Below are 19255 nucleotides of genomic sequence, written 5' to 3' on the forward strand. Positions count from 1 at the left end.
TTCAAACTAATATTAATGAGCTCCCGAGAGGAAGACCGAAGAGAGAAACTAACGAACACGGTCTTATGTCTAACCATTCTTTTACTTTTGGTAACCTTGAACTTGAAGAGAATAACCTATAGCTTGTCTTACTTCCCAGAAAAAAAATTTTTTTTCTGAAAGAGAAGAAGGGCATTGAAGAAAGAACACACATACACACACACACCCCCTAAAGAAAGTGTATAGGAGGCAGGTGGAGATGGAGGGGAAGGAAACAGGGAGCCCAGCTGTGAAAGGCTCTGTGCCTTTGCAGGGTTTCTTCTCATGGTGGGTGTGGCCCGAGCCGGATGTCAGGGCAGCAGCGGAGAGCCTGGCCATAGTCACCATTCTCTAGGAAGCCACGTGGACCTGGGTAAGCTCAGTGCTCCAGTAGCTGTTCCTTCCAGCTCTCGCTTATTCTGCCCATTAAAAAAAAAAAGAGAGTCATTTGTGCCACCAAGAAACAAAGGAACTGGAGCAGATGCTATTGTCCCTAAAGGGAAATGGCCAAGGAATTGGGGTGTGGCTGGGGGTTGCTGACAGATAAGAGAAAGCTTTGTCCGGGACACGGGGGATGATCCCAATCCCAGGCACGGCCACCAGGAGGCAAAGTGGCTGTGCACACCTCTGCCTCTGCATCCCCCGGAGCAGGAGTTGGGTGGAGACTCCAGGAGCCGCCTGAGCAAAAATGGCACAAAACTCTAGTGCTGGACTCCAGTGCTGTTGTGGGGTGCCGGCTCCCAAGGAAGACAGATACCCTGCTCCTGGGAAAAACCGGGTGGCAGTTGTGTTCCACATCTAGGTCTGAAAAGGAGGAAATGGGAAGGGGAAGAAGAAATGGAAAGATCAGTACTTACCCAGTATTCCGGGGAGAACAGAAAACAAACCAACGGTGGGGCAGGGTGGGAACGTAGCACCATAGAAGTAACAATGGAGCCAGCGTAGACTTGTATCAGCAAGTGAGAATATAACAAGGTGAACATTGAAAGAGTGCCTAATATGTGCCAGGTACTATGCTATGAACTTTATTAACTCTTTTAATTTGCACAAGAGGGAATTTTTAATCCCTGTTTTGCAGGTAAACAAGTGAGGCAAAGATTAAGGTGACTCTCCTGAAGTCACACAGGCAGTAGGTGGTGGAGTTGGGATCTGAACCTAGGAAGTCTGGCTCCAGATTCTTGACAGCTGTACTCAACCACCCTCTGGCAGAGCTCAAGGACATCGATCACGAGAGCCAGGCAAAGGATCTGCTCAGGTGACTGGGGTTAATCAACACAGGCTTCGGACAGTCAGGTTTGAGTCCTACTTTATAAATAAGGCTACATGGGAGAAGATAGCAGAGATTGTCCAGATGGCTGTCACAGCTGACAGAAAAGCACAGGTAGGAGAACTGAGTAGCAGCAGCAGTGTTAACTTCTGGACAGTATTTAACTGCTGCTTACAGATTCTTGAGAAAGAAGTGAGCTGAGGGTTGGCAGGACGGACGATCTTGACTCAAGTGGAATATCTGACTGGGAACAGAGTGAGTTAAGTCGGTGACTCAAGATTTGGTACCAGGCCTACACAGCTGAGAAATTCCAGTTTGATAAAAATAGAAAATTAGGCATCACCATGAACACTTTTTTCCCCTCCCGCCTTTTTTTTTTTTCTGGTACGCAGCCCTCTCACTGTTGTGGCCTCCCCCGTTGCGGAGCACAGGCTCCGGACGCACAGGCTCAGCAGCCATGGCTCACGGGCCCAGCCGCTCTGCGGCATGTGGGATCTTCCCGGACCGGGGCACGAACCCGCATCCCCGGCATCGGCAGGCGGACTCTCAACCACTCCGCCACCAGGGAAGCCCCCATGAACACTTTTTAAAACAGGAAAGTGACACAAAACTCAAGGCAGAAAAACAGAATGGATAATAAAGAAGATTATAAGAGGTTGCTGTGAGAGAATGATGTATCATTATCTATACCATTGGTTTAATAAGGGGGGGAAATTCCAGTCTGAGTAAAAAATAAATGAATGTAACTTGTCAAAATCTTGGGGTTTTCGAGCTCTGAAAAGTCACAAGTATTAAGAAGCAGCCCCTGTAGGGACTGGCACAGTTGTGAGTGTGTTCATGGCATCGGCTGCCATCAGGACTCTCCCTCCAGAACACAAGGGAAGCAGGGGCAGCAGAGGGTCCCAAGTTCTGACGTCCAACAGCAGCCTGACTCAGGTGGCTCTGCAGAAACCACAGAAATGCACCGTGTGTTTCCTCCTCTCCAAAATCAGGATGACACCCCTTCTCACACCTCATTGCCAGAAATCACATTATTTCTTGGTACTCCTGAGCACCAAGGTAAAAAGACAACCTGATGCAGGACTAAAAGGTAGTCATTTTCAGGAAATTCAGGTAAAAATAAAATCACATTAACACTGTTCTGCCCTCAAATTAAAGAAATGATGGGTTTGTATTATGTTCCGTCTATTTGTTGTTTTGTGAAGATCCCTCTTCTAAGAGAGGATTATGAAACAGGGAGAGATGAACTGGAGGAAGACTACAGATGTGTTGAGTTGGGTTAATTGAACTAAAATACTAGGAGGAGGCATGGCTTTTCTATGGGTAAAAAGAGAGGCTCAGCAGTGCAGCCAGCAACTTGCAAATGCAACTGTGATAAAGTTTATAAGTTCATGGACACGCAGACCACACGTTTCTAACAAAAAATAAGTTAGGGCCCCATGAAAGGCTATTATGAGACTGAAACTATACTTACGATGGGTTAAATTAACTATTGGTAAGCTGGCTTGGGGATCTTTTTCAAGTGTGTGTGTGCGTGTGTGTGTGTGTGTGTGTGTGTGTGTGGAGAACTGCATGCCCAGGATGGGACTTACTGAGCCAAGAACACAAGCTCAGCCTTCCAGCCCACGCCAGTCACACCAGGGAAAGATGGGTGCGCTCCTAGACAGAGGAACACCGGGACCCCTTTTCCGTGCCTGCCTTCACATGCAGACGTGCACGTGTAACACTGACAATGTCAGCTTAGATGAAAGGTAAATGCCTGTTACAATTTTCTTTCATTCTTTCAGTAATTCAAACAAATACTTATCGAGCACTCCCTATGGGCCCGGCACTGGACTAGGAATTAGGGATACAGCTGAGAACAAAAGAGACAAAAACTCCTGTCTTGGAGCTTACATTCCCCCCTCTAGGCAGCAGTCAACAGACAGGTCAATTATTCAGTACGGCGGATGGTGTCAAGAACTGTGCAGAAGCTTAAAGTAAAAGAACAAGAGGGCTGGAGACAGAAGTGACTTTGCTTCTTTTAAATGACACAGCCACGGAGCGCCTGGGGAGAGGATGAGCTTTGGGCAGAGGCCTGGAAGAGGAGAGGATGAGTGAGGGTAAGAGCTCCCGTCAGGCTGGCGGGGCACGTGGGAGGGACGGGGCAGGGAGACGGGAGAAGGCAGGAGAGGTAATCCTGGCCAGTTCTCACCCGTCGGGCCTCACAGGTCAAGGGAAGGATTTGGGCTTTAGTCTGAGTGAGGGGGGGGACGCTGCTGGGGAGCAGAAGAGTGCCACGGTCTGACTTACAGGAACCTCAGGAATGAGCCGGTGCCTTGATAGTAGGAGGTCCTGGTGGAGAGGATGAGAAGAGACCAAATCTGGAGTTGTTTGAAGGTGGAGCTGCCGGGGTTTGCTGATGAATTGGATGGAGGGAGAGAAGGAGTCGGGGGAGGGTAGAGAGAGGGAAGGAGAGCAGGGTGGGGAGGACAAGCGGAGAAAGAGAGGGGTCCAAGGGGATGTTCATTTCCTGGCGTGGGAACTGGAAGGCTGGGGGTGCCATTTACGGGAGCAGGTCTGTGGCAGCTCAGCTCCCGCGATGCCTTTGAGGCATCTGGGAAGCTTCACCCCGCCCCTGACACGGTCTTATACCCTCAGCACGGCACTACTCAACCATTCAGAGGGACAGCTGCGTTCCTCCCTAGGGATTCTGGGAACCACTGCATCAGAATCACCTGGGATGCCAGTTAAAAATGCAAATTCCCAGGGCACACCTTAGACCTACCAATTCAGACTCTCGATAGGCGGATCCCACGAGTCTGTACCTTAGCCACTCCTGGGGTGACTCTTACGTCCAGTGAGGAAAATGTTCAGTATATTTGCAAACTTTCCATTTCTGAGCCAGAGAATGCTGATTAATGTAGTGAATGAATTTCATCTGACCAATTAGCTCCTGGGGGTGGCTGGGATTTCAGGGAATGCTCTAGCATTCATTCCTGGCCTGGCTGAGAAGTGGAACGCTGTGCTTATGGCCCACTTAGGCCAAACCCCCAAGCGGGGCACGTGAAGATCCTTAGTGGACGGAACCGGGAGCCCAGGAGCCATCTCCCTTCCCTGAGGAAGGGGGAGAACAGGACCTAGAAATGTGACCCCACGTGTGGCTCTCTAACCAGGGAAGAAAAGCCAGGCGTCTGGCCAACGTGACTTCTCAAATTTCTATGGGAACTGCAGGTGGATTCAAAGATGCTGAATTCCGTGAAGGTGGGGGAATCAGTGTCTAAATCCCAGCTGGATGAGATGTGCAGTGAGCAGATGCAAAAACAAAGTGGCACTTTTTCTGTGGTCGTTTCTATGCCTCTGTACCTCACAGTTTTCACACACTTCTTCCTATTCTGGTGAGGAGGTGGTATCCCCTCTTTACAGATGACACCAATGAGGCCCACAACGATTATCGGATCTTCTGGCTCTAAATCCCACGCCCCTTCCATGATACCAGCAGTACTCAACTGTGATGGGCTTCAGAATCACCAGGGGACCTGGTTTAAAAAGGCAGATTCCGGGGACTTTCCTGGTGGCCCAGTGGGTAAGACTCCGCCCTCCCAATGCAGGGAGCTTGGGCTCCATCCCCACTCAGGGAACTAGATCCCACATGCGTGCCGCAGCTGAAAAAAAGATCCCGCCTATCCCAACTGAAGATCCCGTGTGCCCCAACTAAGACCCGGCGCAGCCTAAATAAATAAATATTTAAAAAATAAATAGGGACTTCCCTGGTGGCGCAGTGGTTGAGAGTCCACCTGCCGATGCAGGGGAGGCGGGTTCGTGCCCTGGTCCGGGAGGATCCCACATGCCACGGAGCGGCTGGGCCCGTGAGCCATGGCCGCTGAGCCTGTGCGTCCGGAGCCTGTGCTCCGCAGTGGGAGAGGCCACAGCGGTGGGAGGCCCGCGTATCGCAAAAAAATAATAATAATAAATAAATAAATAAATAAATAAATAAATAAATTAAAAGGCAGATTCTGGGTCAGAAGGTGGAGGAAGGGTGTGGAATCAGCATTTTAAACCAGGGCCACGGGAGAAATAGCCACAAGTGGACTAGAGCCAAACTTTGAGAAATATAGTTTGCATTCCACAGATTCCTCTCTCCTGAATTTTACCCACTGGGGCAGGCTGTCTTCCAGACCCTCCGGGGACCCACTCTCTGCCTCGCAGCTCCTGTCGCAGAGAGTCGAAAACGATAGGGACAAGTCGGCTGGCAGCTCGGGCCCAGCAGGAGGGCAGAGGCCGGCCAGGTTTGAATGAGCTCAGCTTGCAGCAGCTTTGTTAACTGAGGTTAGACTGTTGCTAAAGGAAACTTCACGTGAGGATTTTAAAAATCTCATTTCTTTTTCCCAGTTAATGCTTTTCACTCTTCTCCTATCCTTAAACAGAAAGAAAAATGGGGTAGGGTTATGGGGCTATGTAAGGGAAAAGAAGCAAAGGTGCTGCCAGGGTACTTGAGACTTGTCCTAATTGGGAGTTTTCCACACAAATGGAAAACTCCTCTGCACTTGTTCTGACCCATCCTTCAGTCTTCATTTCTCCAGAAACACTTAAGCGCTCGTCTTCCACCCTGGCCTGGCCAAGTGGAAGGCCAGCAGGCTCCACGGAGCAGACCGGGTTCATCATGCAAACGGGGACGGAGGGCTTCCTGCGCGGGGCTGCCCCTGGCAGCTGAGCTGTCTTTTACTTTTAACAGCTCTTCCTGCCACCTCAAGAAAAAGGACCTACATTTTCACTGCAGGACAGATTTTTCTTAGGTTTCCCACCTCACAGAATGATAGACGAATAAGAAAAACCACATCCAACTGTATAATGAAAAACAGTGGTATGCTTTTCCCTCCAGTTTTCGTCTGTTTTGGGGGTATGTGTGTGGTACATAGTGAAGCTCGTTGGGCAAACAGTTATTAGGACCCTGTTTTTCTGTGGGGGGAGGGTTACATCCACCATCGTGAGACTAGCAGGCTCTCCTGTTGCAGGTGTCTTCACAGGTATGGGGGTCCTCTTGTTCACAGTCCCTCAGCAACCTGGGGGTGCACCTGGGAGAGGGGCTTTTGTGCCTGGAAGGCTGGCCTGGGCAGCAGAGCCTGCTCGAATTCATCCCAGGGTAGAAGCTGCTTGAGCAACACATTCCTGAGGCCTCTCCCAAGGCCAGAAGTAGAGTTGGACCAGAAGTTACAGGGAAATCCCTGTTCACACCCTGGGCCTGCCCTGCATGAATGCCGTCTAAGTAGAATCAACAGGATCCCACGGTGGAGTGAGAACACGTGAGGCCTCTGAAAGCCAGGTGTCCCTCCCCCTTTCTAATTCATCATGCAGACTGAGGTCAGATTAAGCTTCCCATTGCACCCCCTGGGCAGGTTTAAAAATCTCTACGACCCCTGTGAATCAAGCTTGTCCTGCTGCCCACAACACCGGCAGTCTCTGGCCCTAGGCATCTGGAGCCTCAGTGGCAGCTGCCTCTCACATCTCCCGCCCCCAACTCACTCACTCACTCCCTCCCTCTCCATTTCCACCTCACCACCTCCACTCCTGTCACTCCCCTGTCCAGAATATGCCCCCGTTTCTCCCTCTCTAAACTGAGACTCCGACCCTGCGGCCTGGCTCAAGCCCCCCTCCTCCATGAAGACTTCCCTGATGGCACCGCAGGTGAATCTGCCCTGCGCTGTGCAACCTGGCAGCTTGCTCTAATCTTCCATGGCTTTGCCGCAGTACTGGTCTGCCTCTTACGCAGACAAATCACTCCGTATTTTCAGTCTTCAATTTTCTTCTCTGTACTGTGAGAAGGATAATAGTATCTACCCCACAGGGCAATTCTGAGGATCAACTGTGCTAGTGCAATCCAAGCAAAGTTTCCTCTCAGAGTCTGAGTGGACATTTGATAAATACCAGTGAAAACTTCCACTCGTGCCCCAGTCAGAGAAGGGCACATGGTAGGTGCTCAGGTAACTTTTGGTTTGACAACAAGCTTCCAGAGCTGCTTGGAGAAGTAAGACCCCTGAGACAGAGAAAGCTTGTGCATCCAATTTACTGCCGGTTCTGTGGTCTATGAAAACAGAACAAAGCAAATAATACGCTCGAGGCTAGAACTAGAGTGAAATTGGGACATTCTTGCCTGGTGTGGACATGATCTTAAAAGAATCTAGATTTCTCAATAAAAAGTCTATAAAAAGAGTTCCTAAGAGGGAAAAAAAAAAATTTAAAGAGAAGGGAGAGATATTTGGGGGAGGGCTTTAAATTTTAATTTCTTGGTTTACCAAGCTGCCTACTATGAGGCTTCAAGGGGAAACTAAAATTTATTGGGCACGGTGCTTCCATGCCCAATTTTAATTCTCGTGACTCTTTGATGAGGTCTACGTTATCTCCATTTTATAGCTGAAGAAAATGAGAGTCAAACAGGGAAAATGTCTTATCCCAAACCACATGGCAGAGCTGGGAATCAAGCTCAACTCCATCAAACACCAAAATCCACACTCCTCCACTGCATCAGTAGGAAAAGCTGGTCAAGATGGCTTGAGGCTGGACAGTTAGCAGGCGCTCTTTGGTGTGAGTCTCTGCCACCCCGCCCACTGGCTTTCCCAGAGGGAGTCCACTTTTGCCTGATGGACCTCTGGGATGCCAGTGTTTTGTTTGAAAAAACAAAGTTCACTGCCAAGAAAAACCAAGTAATTAACAATTGCATGGTTCTATACGGTCAGCTCCCCGGTATCTCCGCGGATTCGAGGAACGGCGGATCCTGTGCAATGTCAAGGATCTGCGGTTAGGGGAACCCGCAGGTGGGGGGGCCTGAGGATGCAGAACTGTGGATACGGAGGGCTGACTAAAGGGCTTGAGCATCCAGAGATTTTGGTATCTGCGGGGGGGATCCTGGAACAAATTCCCCGTGGATACCGAGTCTTCCTACAGCCTGAGGTGAAACCAGAGGTTCACCTATTTTTCCCTTTCTGCTTTCAAGTTTTAAAGCTTTCCCTGTCTGCTAATACGGTGGTTGACTTTTTTTTTCTAGTTTCAAAAACTTCTAGTTAGATTTATTTTCCTAAATGTTTCATTGTATTAACCAGCTGTTTCGAAGGCGTTTTGCCATTTCTAAGATGTCAGTGGTAGACGTCATCCAGAAGCTGATAAGTATCATAGTCATGCCCCGCGAGGGTTCTCGCTGCTGCCTGTTTTTCTCTATGGCCAGTTCCCTGGACCCCTACAGCTATTCGAGCTTATCCAGCCCCTCACAGTTCAAAGCAGGATGTGCAGCCCCTTCTTCTTAACCCTTTAACAACTCACCCCAGGAATCTGCTTTCTAATATTCCAAGCTCTTCCCAGAGCAGGAAATCACAACCCACAAATGAAAAGACCACATAGGAGCACATCTTTACCTCAAAAATCTCTTTGATCAAAGTGTCTTTGATACTTGGCTTTACATTTTGTTTAGATAGACGGCACTTATGCTGAAAATTCAGGAGACTATCAGAAGGGTGTGAAGGTTCTGAAGCCTTCCAATAAACTTCACATCTTCAACTTGAGAGAAACGTGGTCCTTAGGCACAAATTAAGGCACAAGTATTTAACAAGCCCACTCTTCATTCTCTACTACCCCACCCCCATTCCCACTGCTTTAAATCCTCTATAATTAGTAACAGCAGCCACCACTTATTAAGATCCAACTAGTACAGATGCTAGCCTGAGAACTTCGTGATCTCTTTTAATCCTCTCGTCAAATTTAGGAGAAACTGGAGGCTTGGGCGCTACATCAAGTGTCACCCGGACAGCGTGACAGCCAGGATTCAAACCTACACCAACGTTCTCCCTCTAATCATTACACGATGCTGCCTCAGTCACAAAACAGTTTCACCTCTCCTGAAAGAAGGGCTTCTTCAAGCAAATTCTTGCAGATCAGGACCACAGCAGAGCCACCTGGAAGACCCTCTCCTAGGTCAACCTGTTTTACCATAAAAAGTATGGGAAACAGAAAAGGTGAAGGAAAAAAAACAAAGGTCCTAAAGAATGCTTTCACCTCTGACCTCTCTCCTCCTGTCAGAGGTCAGATGAGCAGTCCCTGGAACAAATGGGATGAATTCGTGGCCAGTTTCCCATTCAGGTGTTTACATCCCTGACTGGGAAGAAAGAGCTGACATGACAAGTCTCGCCTTCAAAAGAAGGTGACATGGGCTCCGTGTCTGTATTAATTAACCGTCATCTCCCCTGGGCATTTCTCTGCTGGCCCCTCGCTCTGGTCAGTGAGTCATGAAATGAGGGCAAGGCTCCGGGGAGCTGACTAGCACAGCTGCACAGCCGTGAACCAGAAATGACAAGACACAGGTGGTTCGCAGTTTTCTCTCCCCAGGGGTCCCCTCTTCCACAGCCCACAGCCGTGTCTCTAAGCAAGGGGAGCACCGGGGTCATCCCATCACAGAGGAAGAAGCCGGAATGTTCATCCGAGCCAGCACAACTCGCTGCTTGAAACTAAAGCCTGAAGCCCTCCAGTGCCGTAATGTGTGCGAAGCCTCAAAACGCTTCTTTACCTTTGCTGAACTTTCAAACTGAAATAACTTCATTCCACGTGAGAGCACAGCTGGCACGCGCAACCCCAGTTCTTCCCCACGGGATTCATGAGGCCCATTTTAAAAATAAATAAATAAATAAATAAAACATTAGTAATGGTCAAGAGATTCCAAACAGAATTTGCCTGCCAAGATTTCTTTGGCAAAGGAAAGATACTCCATCTCCTGAAACAATGGGTTTTAGAAATCAGTCCCAAGCCTCTTTTTGCGAAACTCTTCCTCAACTCGCTTGAGAGAAAATTCACGACTCTCTGGAAGATCAGCATTTTTTCAATGAATTCTTTAGTACCCAGGGTTCAAACCCACTTACCCTCGGTGTTGGAACTGATGTCGTCCTCCACTCCGACCACTTGCCTCCTGCGACCCAGGGGTGGAGTGTGATCCGGCCCGGAGTAATTTGGAAGAACGGCCTCTCCTCCTGGATGGGCTGGAGGAACATCCCTGTCTGCAGGCTGTGCCCGTCCATCTGGGTAGGGAGGCGGGGCTTGCTGGGAAGGATCCGGTGAACCTCCAGTCTCTGGTGGAGCAGGAACTGTGGTCCCTGGCTGTTCAGAAGACTCAACTCGGCCTTTTAAATCCGGGGCATCTATCTCCCCCTGAGGTCTCCCCTCTTTGGTTTGAGGGTTCAAGGTGGCAGAGTCTGTTTCAGGCCCATCCCTAGATGTTGGACGTGGCAAAGGGGAGGCCAGGTCAGAATCTGGCGGAGAGATCCCACCTCCTAACGGCCTCGAATCAGCTTTCGGGTGGAAGGAAACATCGACTGTGCTGTGGCCATTCGATGCTTCCTCTGGCTCAGCAGGGGAGGGGTATTCGACGTCCTCCTCATTCTCATCATAATAATCCAAGTTGTCCTCAGTGTAGTCACCCTCCAGGGCCGCAGCGCGGCTGAAGGAATGTCCCAGGGGAGCCGGAGGGTGGGCTTTGGAAAGGTCTCCTCCAACTGTCGCTGGCCTGACATTATCCAATGGGGAGGTGCTGCCGATATGAAAAGCCCACACTCCAGGAATCCCCAGGTTGCTGTGTCTAAATAAAACGGAAACAGGACTTGGTCACAAAAGTGTCCATCCACCACCTTCCCACAAAGGCAAGCGATTTATTTTAAAACTGAAGGACTATTAAGATCAGATTCAGAGTTTTCACTGGCAGGAAACCCAAATAAAACCAGACTTACACGGTAACTAAAGATCATACTGGAATTTTGATGTAAACTACCTCTTATTTAACAATGGGTTTCAAAGGCCATGTGTCTACCGAATGCCAGACCCTCAAATCAGAATTCTGCTCTACGTGTTTTATCTAAATGGCTATTTGAAAACAAATAGGGAATGTGGGAATATTTTATCCTTCCTCTACTTTTATTTTTTTTAATTTATTTTGTTTTTTCGATATGCGGGCCTCTCCCGTTGCGGAGCACAGGCTCCGGACACGCAGGCTCAGCGGCCACGGCTCACGGGCCCAGCCGCTCCGCGGCACGTGGGATCTTCTCGGACCCGGGCACAAACCCATGTCCCCTGCATCAGCAGGTGGACTCTCAACCACTGCACCACCAGGGAAGCCCTATCCTTCCTCTACTTTTAACAAACTCAAGAAAACATATGCTTAAACATTTTTGCCAAACCCTTAAACAATATTTTTTATGTGAGAGTTAGTTACATGCCAAGTGTTAAACATTCTTCAACACAACTTGCAAGGTAGGGGCAGTGATCATGACCGATTTTTCAGAGGAGAAAACAGGTTTAGAGAGATGAATCGTCTTAAGGTTGCACAATTAATAACTGACAGAGCTTGGACTTGAACTCAGCACTACCACCGAAGCCCGTGTTCTGAACATCCACATTACGTCAGAAAACTAATACACTAGTCAGGGCACATCCTAATTATCTTACTCCACATTACAGAATGTTAGAGACATTTTGCGGTTTAGTCATGTGGATTAATCAATCAACTAATTCACAGAGACTGGTGAACCCATGTCCAAAAATTCAAAGGAATAGAAATGCCTAAGTCTCAAAAATGTTGAGCCAATGTAGAACAAAATTAAGGGGAACATAAGAAAGCAAGTTAATCAAACTGCCACGGGTCACAGGTGAGAGGTATCCAGAAACATCTGGAGCCAGGGAGCTCACGCGTTTCCCTCACTAGAAAAGAACACGGGCTCCATTCAGCCTTCCAAATATCCCAGCCATCCGTTACTTTAGTCAGTGATACATTCCAAAGAGGATAACCCCATACACAATTTCAAAAAAATAAGAAAAAACCTGAAGGAACAAAGGGTCTGGCTGGCTTGAATACACCCATTTCTGTACTTTCTGGCATATGGCCCAAACACCAGGCTCTAAGTCTCTCATGCTGTGGGATTTCCTCAAAAGTCAGTCCATGAGAAATCAGTTAATGACTAATAAGACAACAGGAAATTCACTGAGTCATATAAGGGCAAGAGACTTTTGCTCATTTGGGTTGGTACTCATCATATTCATGTGGATTTCTATAGCAATAATATTTTTAACACAATTCCAAGAATCAATCAATCAATCCCCACCCCCTTGCGTATTGTTGCTGTTGCCACTGCTGCTGTTGTAATTAGTTCAGGGAAACAGGAGCGTAGAAAGCAAAACTGTGATCCTTTGTGCGGTATGTTATGTAGACTTGGTAGGTTCTAAGAATTAATGCCAGTGCTTTTTGGCAAGCAAGCAAGGAACCCTGAAGAAGATAAGAGAGAATTCTGAAGATCTGAGGATGTGGAGTTTATTATCACATCAGAGGTGTTGTAGCTGTGAAATTTCTTCTTGAAGTCAGAAACAGAAAACTATAAAAGCTTAAAAGAGTAGGAAAATACAAATTATGACAGATAAAAGCTAAATAAAATGATCTTCTAATTAAATATAAATCACTACCCTAGCTTTTGTCATTGGGCATGATGAGAAAGCAGCCAGTTTGAGTTTATCCTAAAATCCAAGGTCATTTGGAAAGCTTAGCGACAGAAAGAACTTAATTTATTTCCTAGAAAGGAAAACAAGGCTACAAAATGAGAGGACAGTGCCTTCCTCCCTGGGTTGTTAGGAGGATTAAGTGAGAAAATCACATAAAATGTTCAGCATGGGGCCCTGCACGTAATAAGTACTTAGTAACTACTGTCTTCCAGGAGATAGAAAAGTATAATCTCAAAAAATACAAATGTGTACATTCATATTTAAATGTGCAGAAGAAGAGTTATGATAAACACACTATGAATTATATAATTTATGACCTCTGAGCTTATAATTATGAGACAAGTTTGAGGAAGACAACAATTCCATTGTGGTTTTTTTTTTTTTTTTTGCACTATGTGGGCCTTTCACTGTTGTGGCCTCTCCCGTTGCGGAGAACAGGCTCTGGATGCGCAGGCCCAGCGGCCATGGCTCATGGGACCAGCCGCTCCGTGGCATGTGGGATCTTCCCAGACCGGGGCACGAACCCGTGTCCTCTGCATCGGCAGGTGGACTCTCAACCACTGCGCCACCAGGGAAGCCCAACAATTCCATTGACTAGGAGAATAACTTTATTTTTTAGAGATGCATACTGAAGCATTGAGGAGTGAATGGCATGCTGTGTGTCACTTACTTTAAATTACTTATGCAAAAAAGAAAAAAAATGATGAATATGGCAAAATGTCAACAGTTTGTAAGTCTAGATGACTCCCTCCACTTTTCTGCATATTTTTGAAATTTTAACTAATGAATGCTGGAGAGGGTGTGGAGAAAAAGGAACCCTCCTATACTGTTGGTGGGAATGTAAATTGATAACAGCCACTATGGAAAACAGTATGGAGGTTCCTTAAAAAACTAAAAATAGAGCTACCATATGATCTTGCAATCCCACTCACTCCTGGGCATATATTCGGAGAAAACTATAATTCAAAAAGATACATGAACCCCAGTGTTCATTGCAGCACTATTTACAATAGCCAAGACATGGAACCAACACAAATATCCATTGACAGATGAACGGATAAAGAAGATGTGGTACATATATACAATGGAATATTACTCAACCATAAAAAAGAATTAAATAATGCCATTTGCAGCAACATGGATGGACCTAGAGATTATCATACTAAGTGAAGTAAGCCAGGCAGAGAAAGACAAATATCCCATGATATCACTTATATGTGGAATATAAAAACAGTGATACAAATGAACTTGTTTACAAAATAGAAACAGACCCACAGACATAGAAAACAAACTTATGGTTACCAAAGGGGAAAGGCGGGGAGGGATAAATTAGAAGTTTGAGATTAACATATACAACTACTATATATAAAATAGATAACCAATAAGGACCTACTGTATAGCACAGGGAACTATATTCAGTACCTTGTAATACCCTATAATGGCAAAGAATTCGAAAAAAAAAATCTGAATCACTTTGCTGTACACCTGAAACTAATACAACATTGTAAATCAACTATACTTCAATAAAACACACACACACACACACACACACACACACACACACACACACACACCAGATAAATAAATAAATAAATGTAAAATAGAAGATTAAACTGAGGAACATTTCTATAATTTGGAGGTAGAGAAGGCTTTTCTAAGAATAATACCAAGACCTGAAATCATAAAGGAAAAGGCCAATAACTTTGACAACCCTAAACTTACACCTTCTAGATCATAACTAACTTTAAAGATGAACAACTGGATAAAAATATTCACAGCATTTGAGAGCAAATATCTTTACTAGGTTTTTTCTTATTTGTTAAAGGTCTTTGTAAACACCTCAATAGAAAATAGCAAAGAAATGGCTATTAACCATATGAAGAGGTGTTCGGTTTTATTAGTAATCAAAGAAATTACAGTGAAAATATGAACATTTTACACCTATCAGATTCACAAATACTAGAAAGATTAGAAGCTTGTAGGAAACAGACACTGTTGATCACAGCCCTCCTTACTGGTGAGAATGTAAGTTGGTGCAGGGTTTCTGAAGGGCAGTTGGTTAGCATACATTAAAATGTTACAATGCATATATCCTTTCTCAGCAATTCTACTTTAAAGAATTTATGTTTAAGACAAATGAGCATCTGAGCAATGTGTATTATTTTGTTTACTGAAACAATAATTATAAAAGGAAAAACCAGAAATAAGTTAAATGTTCATCAGTAAGTTATTGTCTTAATAACACAGGCTATATATGATGCCATGTTTTATAGCATTCAAATAATAATATAACAGATATCTTACTGAAAGACACCCATAGACAGCAAGTGGGAAGATGCCATATGTATAACAAAAGAACCATTTTGGTTTTGAAAAAGGTTTTGCATAAACCTAAAATTCTGGAATGACTGTTAATAATGGTTATCACTTGAAGTAGTGAGAATGGGTAATTTTTACTTTTCACATTTCTCGGCGTTGTTTGTACTTTATTTTAGTTTTTTTTGTTTGTTTGTTTGTTTTTTGCGGTATGCGGGCCTCTCATTGTTGTGGCCTCTCCCGTTGCGGAGCACAGTCTCCGGACGCACAGGCTCAGCAGCCATGGCTCACGGGCCCAGCCACTCCACGGCATGTGGGATCTTCCCGGACCAGGGCACAAACCCGTGTCCCCTGCATCGGCAGGCGGACTCTCAACCACTGTGCCACCAGGGAAGCCCTATTTTAGTTTTTATACTAAGTACAGATTCTACTAAAGAAAAATTCCTCTGATGGTCATTTTGGCCCCATATCTTCCACTTTCAATCAAGCAACTCAGAGGTTTCTATGAAGCATGAAAGACAAAGATGAGGTAGGCATGGAGGGAGGTAAATGGAAGTGGTGTATGTGTGTACGTGTGTGCGTGCGTGTGTCTGTGTGAGTTCTTAGAGGCCATTACGGCTATGGTGGGGGAACACGTCTGCTTTTTCCCTCCGGCTTTTCGGCCCTCACTGCCTCCTGTACCCTGAGGAGGTGTTAGCACTTACTCCCATGCTCTGGAACTGTTGTTTGTCTGTCTACTCTAGGAGAGTGCAGGTTGCTTGCGTGCAGGGCCTGGGCCTTAGACATCTTTCTCTTTCCAGCTCTTGGCCCATGGTGAGCTCTCGATAATGTCTGAGAGGCAGAGAACCTATGGCTCCAGAGTAGAAGAGGAGGGTGGAACCAGGGGAGAGAGAATAAGGAGCTAAGTTTTCTCCAGAGTCAAGACTAAAAAGGCAACCTTGGTGGAGCTCAAAAGATGTCCGACATGAGTCATGAGAAGGGGAAAGCAGGCCAGGATTCAGCATAAAATAAGTAGTTCAGAGCTCCAGACTTGTGGTTGAATTTTGGCTTTGCCACTTCATAACGTTGAGATTATAGGCAATTTAACTTCCCTAAGCTCATGTGTCACATTGAGAAAAGAGAAGAACTTACCCCCTGAGATTCTTGTTGAGTTTTAATTAAGAGAACTTCTGGAAAGTGTGTAGCACAATGTTGGCATACAGTAAGCTCTCAATAAATGTCAGCTCTCAGTAACCCTATTTGGTTGTAGGGCCCGCTCTCTGGTCTCTGAGTAAAGCAGATGGCATGCAAAAGTGTAAGATGTTCCAATACCCAGGAATCATGTAACAAAACTTAGAGGAGTCAAGGGAGGCCAGGTAACCAAAGTATTCTCTGTCTGCCTTCTAGACCAGTATTCAGGGAAGGGATAAAAGCAGAGATTTTTTTTAGAGCCTGGAAATTATTAAATATCAACAGGTGCTAACCCAGATACTGGGCACGATGTGGACGAGCAGAGTGAGCTTATGTGATGGGACTAAGGAATGTGCTTGGTCCCAGGCATTGCATGGAAAACCCTCAGGACGATTTCAGATAATGAAGCCACTGAGAAATCCTGAGACTTCCAAAAATCTACCAATCTGTTTGTTTGGTTTTCCTTTTTTCCCCAAATTACACTACTCTTAACTTTTAACACCTATCTGTCCAAAAGACTAACTCACAACGTCTCCAGCTGTGAAACGATTAACCTGGAAAAACCTCAACCTGGGCAGTTGTATTACTGGGTGTTTTTATGTGGTTCCAAGGGCAATGATTTCCATAGCAAGCCTCACTGGCTGTGCTCTCACACACACACACACACACACACACACATACACACACACACACACAGAGTTCTGTTTCCAGTATCTATAGCCAATAGGGCAGGAAAAATAAAAGACTGTTTATATTTTGGTCAACGTGCTCCTCCCAGGGTCTAGCCTAGTTCCTGGTTTTGATCTGATCCCTTGCTTAGAAACCACGGAGATGATATTTAATGAGTAGGGCCACTCAAGTTTAGGTAGCTCCTAAGGGTCTTTACATTCCAACAGGAAAGGGCGTAAGCCCCATGTTACTTACTGGTAGAGATTTTTCACAGACTGTTCAGTGCTAGTCAAGCTGAAATATGGTCCCTCTCTCTTCAGGTCACCGACCTCCCCTCTGCAGAAGCCCACGCGGGCTGGAAGCTCGAGCTGGACATTGTAAGATTCTTTGGGGCGGGTTCCAAAGAACTGAAGGCCATTGGCAGGATAAAGAAAGAGGGCGTAGGTGTCAGACTTATCAGATGCCAAAACTGCTTGAAAAGTATTCAGCTGTGAAAAAAAAAAGAAAATATTCTTAATAAAACAAACAAAAAACAACAAAGAAACCCCAAAGCATTATAAATGCAAAGGGTTGTCCCCCCTCTCAGGATTTCTCTAAATTGTTTTTATACATAATATTCTTTTAAATTTCCTCTCCAAATTATAAACATAATTACATCAGCTATATTATTGTTATAATCATCTTTTATCAATTTAGATTAATAGTTGAAATATGCATAGGTAAAAAAAACACTGTTTACAAAAAATAAAACTATTTTTTAAGGTTTCAAACTTCTTTCATCCAAACTTCTTTCAGAGCTGAGAGCAAGTAGCAAAATTAACCTGTACATTCCCACAGCCACTGCCCTAGTTTTCTGCCCTGGGCACTCATCTGGATCATTCATTCATTCACTCATTCACTTATTTATCAAATGCCCATTATGGGCAGGGGTGGTATGAGGCACTGGCTGATCAAAAGGCCTCCTTACTGTTCCCAAAGCCTTACTCTCTATTCTCTCCCATCCACCTTTTATTTTTATATACAAATTTATTTTATTTATTTATATTTGGTTGTGTTGGGTCTTCGCTGCTGCGCACAGGCTTTCTCTAGTTGCGGTGAGCGGGGGCTACTCTTTGTTGTAGTGTGCGTGCTTCTCATTGTGGTGGTGTCTCTTGTTGAGTGCAGAGCATGGGCTCTAGGCACATGGGCTTCAGCAGTTGCGGCACATGGGCTCAGTAGTTGTGGTGCACGGGCTTAGTTGCTCTGCAGCATGTGGGATCTTCCTGGACCAGGGCTCGAACCCATGTCCCCTGCATTGGTAGGCAGATTCTTAACCACTGCACCACCAGGGAAGCCCCCATCTACCTTTTGACACCAGCACCAGAGTTACCCTACCCTCATGTCTCAGATGAGGAAACAAAGACATAGGGGCTAAGAGATCTGCCTAAGGTCAGGCTACTAATATGCGGTGGCAGGCCGGCCAGGGTCCCTGCCCTGCATCATCAGGCTGTCCCAACCGCTCCTTGGCCGGCCATCTCAGGTGATTTATAAGCTGCAAACTCTCTTCTCAGGCTCAGATCCCCTGCACCTCCACCGATTATTTAATATTGCCCATTTGCCCCTTGCACTTTGATGCTTCTGCACATTTGCTCACGTTTTCCTGTGCCTGGAAACACTCCTGACCTTCTAATGCTGCCCCTCTGAGGGGTTTTGCAATTCCCTGTAGATTTATTGCTGTTCTCTGACCCTCCACAGTATCTTAGTGTTTCAAGTTAGCACTCACCTCGTCTTGCCTGGTTAGCTGCTTCCATGTTTGTAAACTCAGTTCATTAATTCATTTGTACATTACTTCAAACAGCCAGGTGCCTATTAAGCACTCGACAGTATGCCTGGTGCAAAGAGGCCAAGGAACAAAGGACGCAGCCGCTGCCCAGGACAGTCTCAGAGCTTAGGACAGGGAAGCAGCCATGGCTGGGATTCTAGGAGAACTGCTGGAGGAGGTAGTGGAGGCCAGAAAGGAGGGTGTGGGCCCAACACCTTAAGGGCTGCGGTGGGGAGGCGTTGCAGAGGCTGCCTGTGAACATTAATAAACACTGCAGAAGCCAAAGCAGACCAGAAAGAGAGGCCAGGAGCCTGAGTTAGCCACAGACTCAGCACCCAGGTCCTTATAGAATCACTCATTAAAGTTCAACTTACTCTCGTATTTTCAACAAGACACATTTGTTTGTTTTTTTTTTTTGCGGTACGCGGGCCTCTCACTGTTGTGGCCTCTCCCGCTGCGGAGCACAGGCTCCGGATGCGCAGGCTCAGCGGCCATGGCTCACGGGCCCAGCCGCT

The 19255-nt window shown here is 46.2% G+C and overlaps 1 protein-coding gene across 2 annotated transcripts in view; it reads right to left on the reverse strand.

Moving 5' to 3' along the window:
* Positions 1-19255, reverse strand: part of NID2 (nidogen 2) — a 79364-nt gene that overhangs the window by 51237 nt on the left and 8872 nt on the right. For both annotated transcript variants that reach the window (XM_033416247.2, XM_049706297.1), the window contains exons 3-4: positions 17195-17427; positions 10165-10877 (exon numbers count right to left, since the gene is read on the reverse strand). In XM_033416247.2, coding sequence (XP_033272138.1) covers positions 10165-10877; positions 17195-17427 — 946 coding nt within the window. The remainder of the gene's footprint in view (positions 1-10164; positions 10878-17194; positions 17428-19255) is intronic.

This window comes from Orcinus orca, chromosome 2, assembly GCF_937001465.1.
Source record: "Orcinus orca chromosome 2, mOrcOrc1.1, whole genome shotgun sequence".
NCBI classification, from domain to species: domain Eukaryota; kingdom Metazoa; phylum Chordata; class Mammalia; order Artiodactyla; family Delphinidae; genus Orcinus; species Orcinus orca.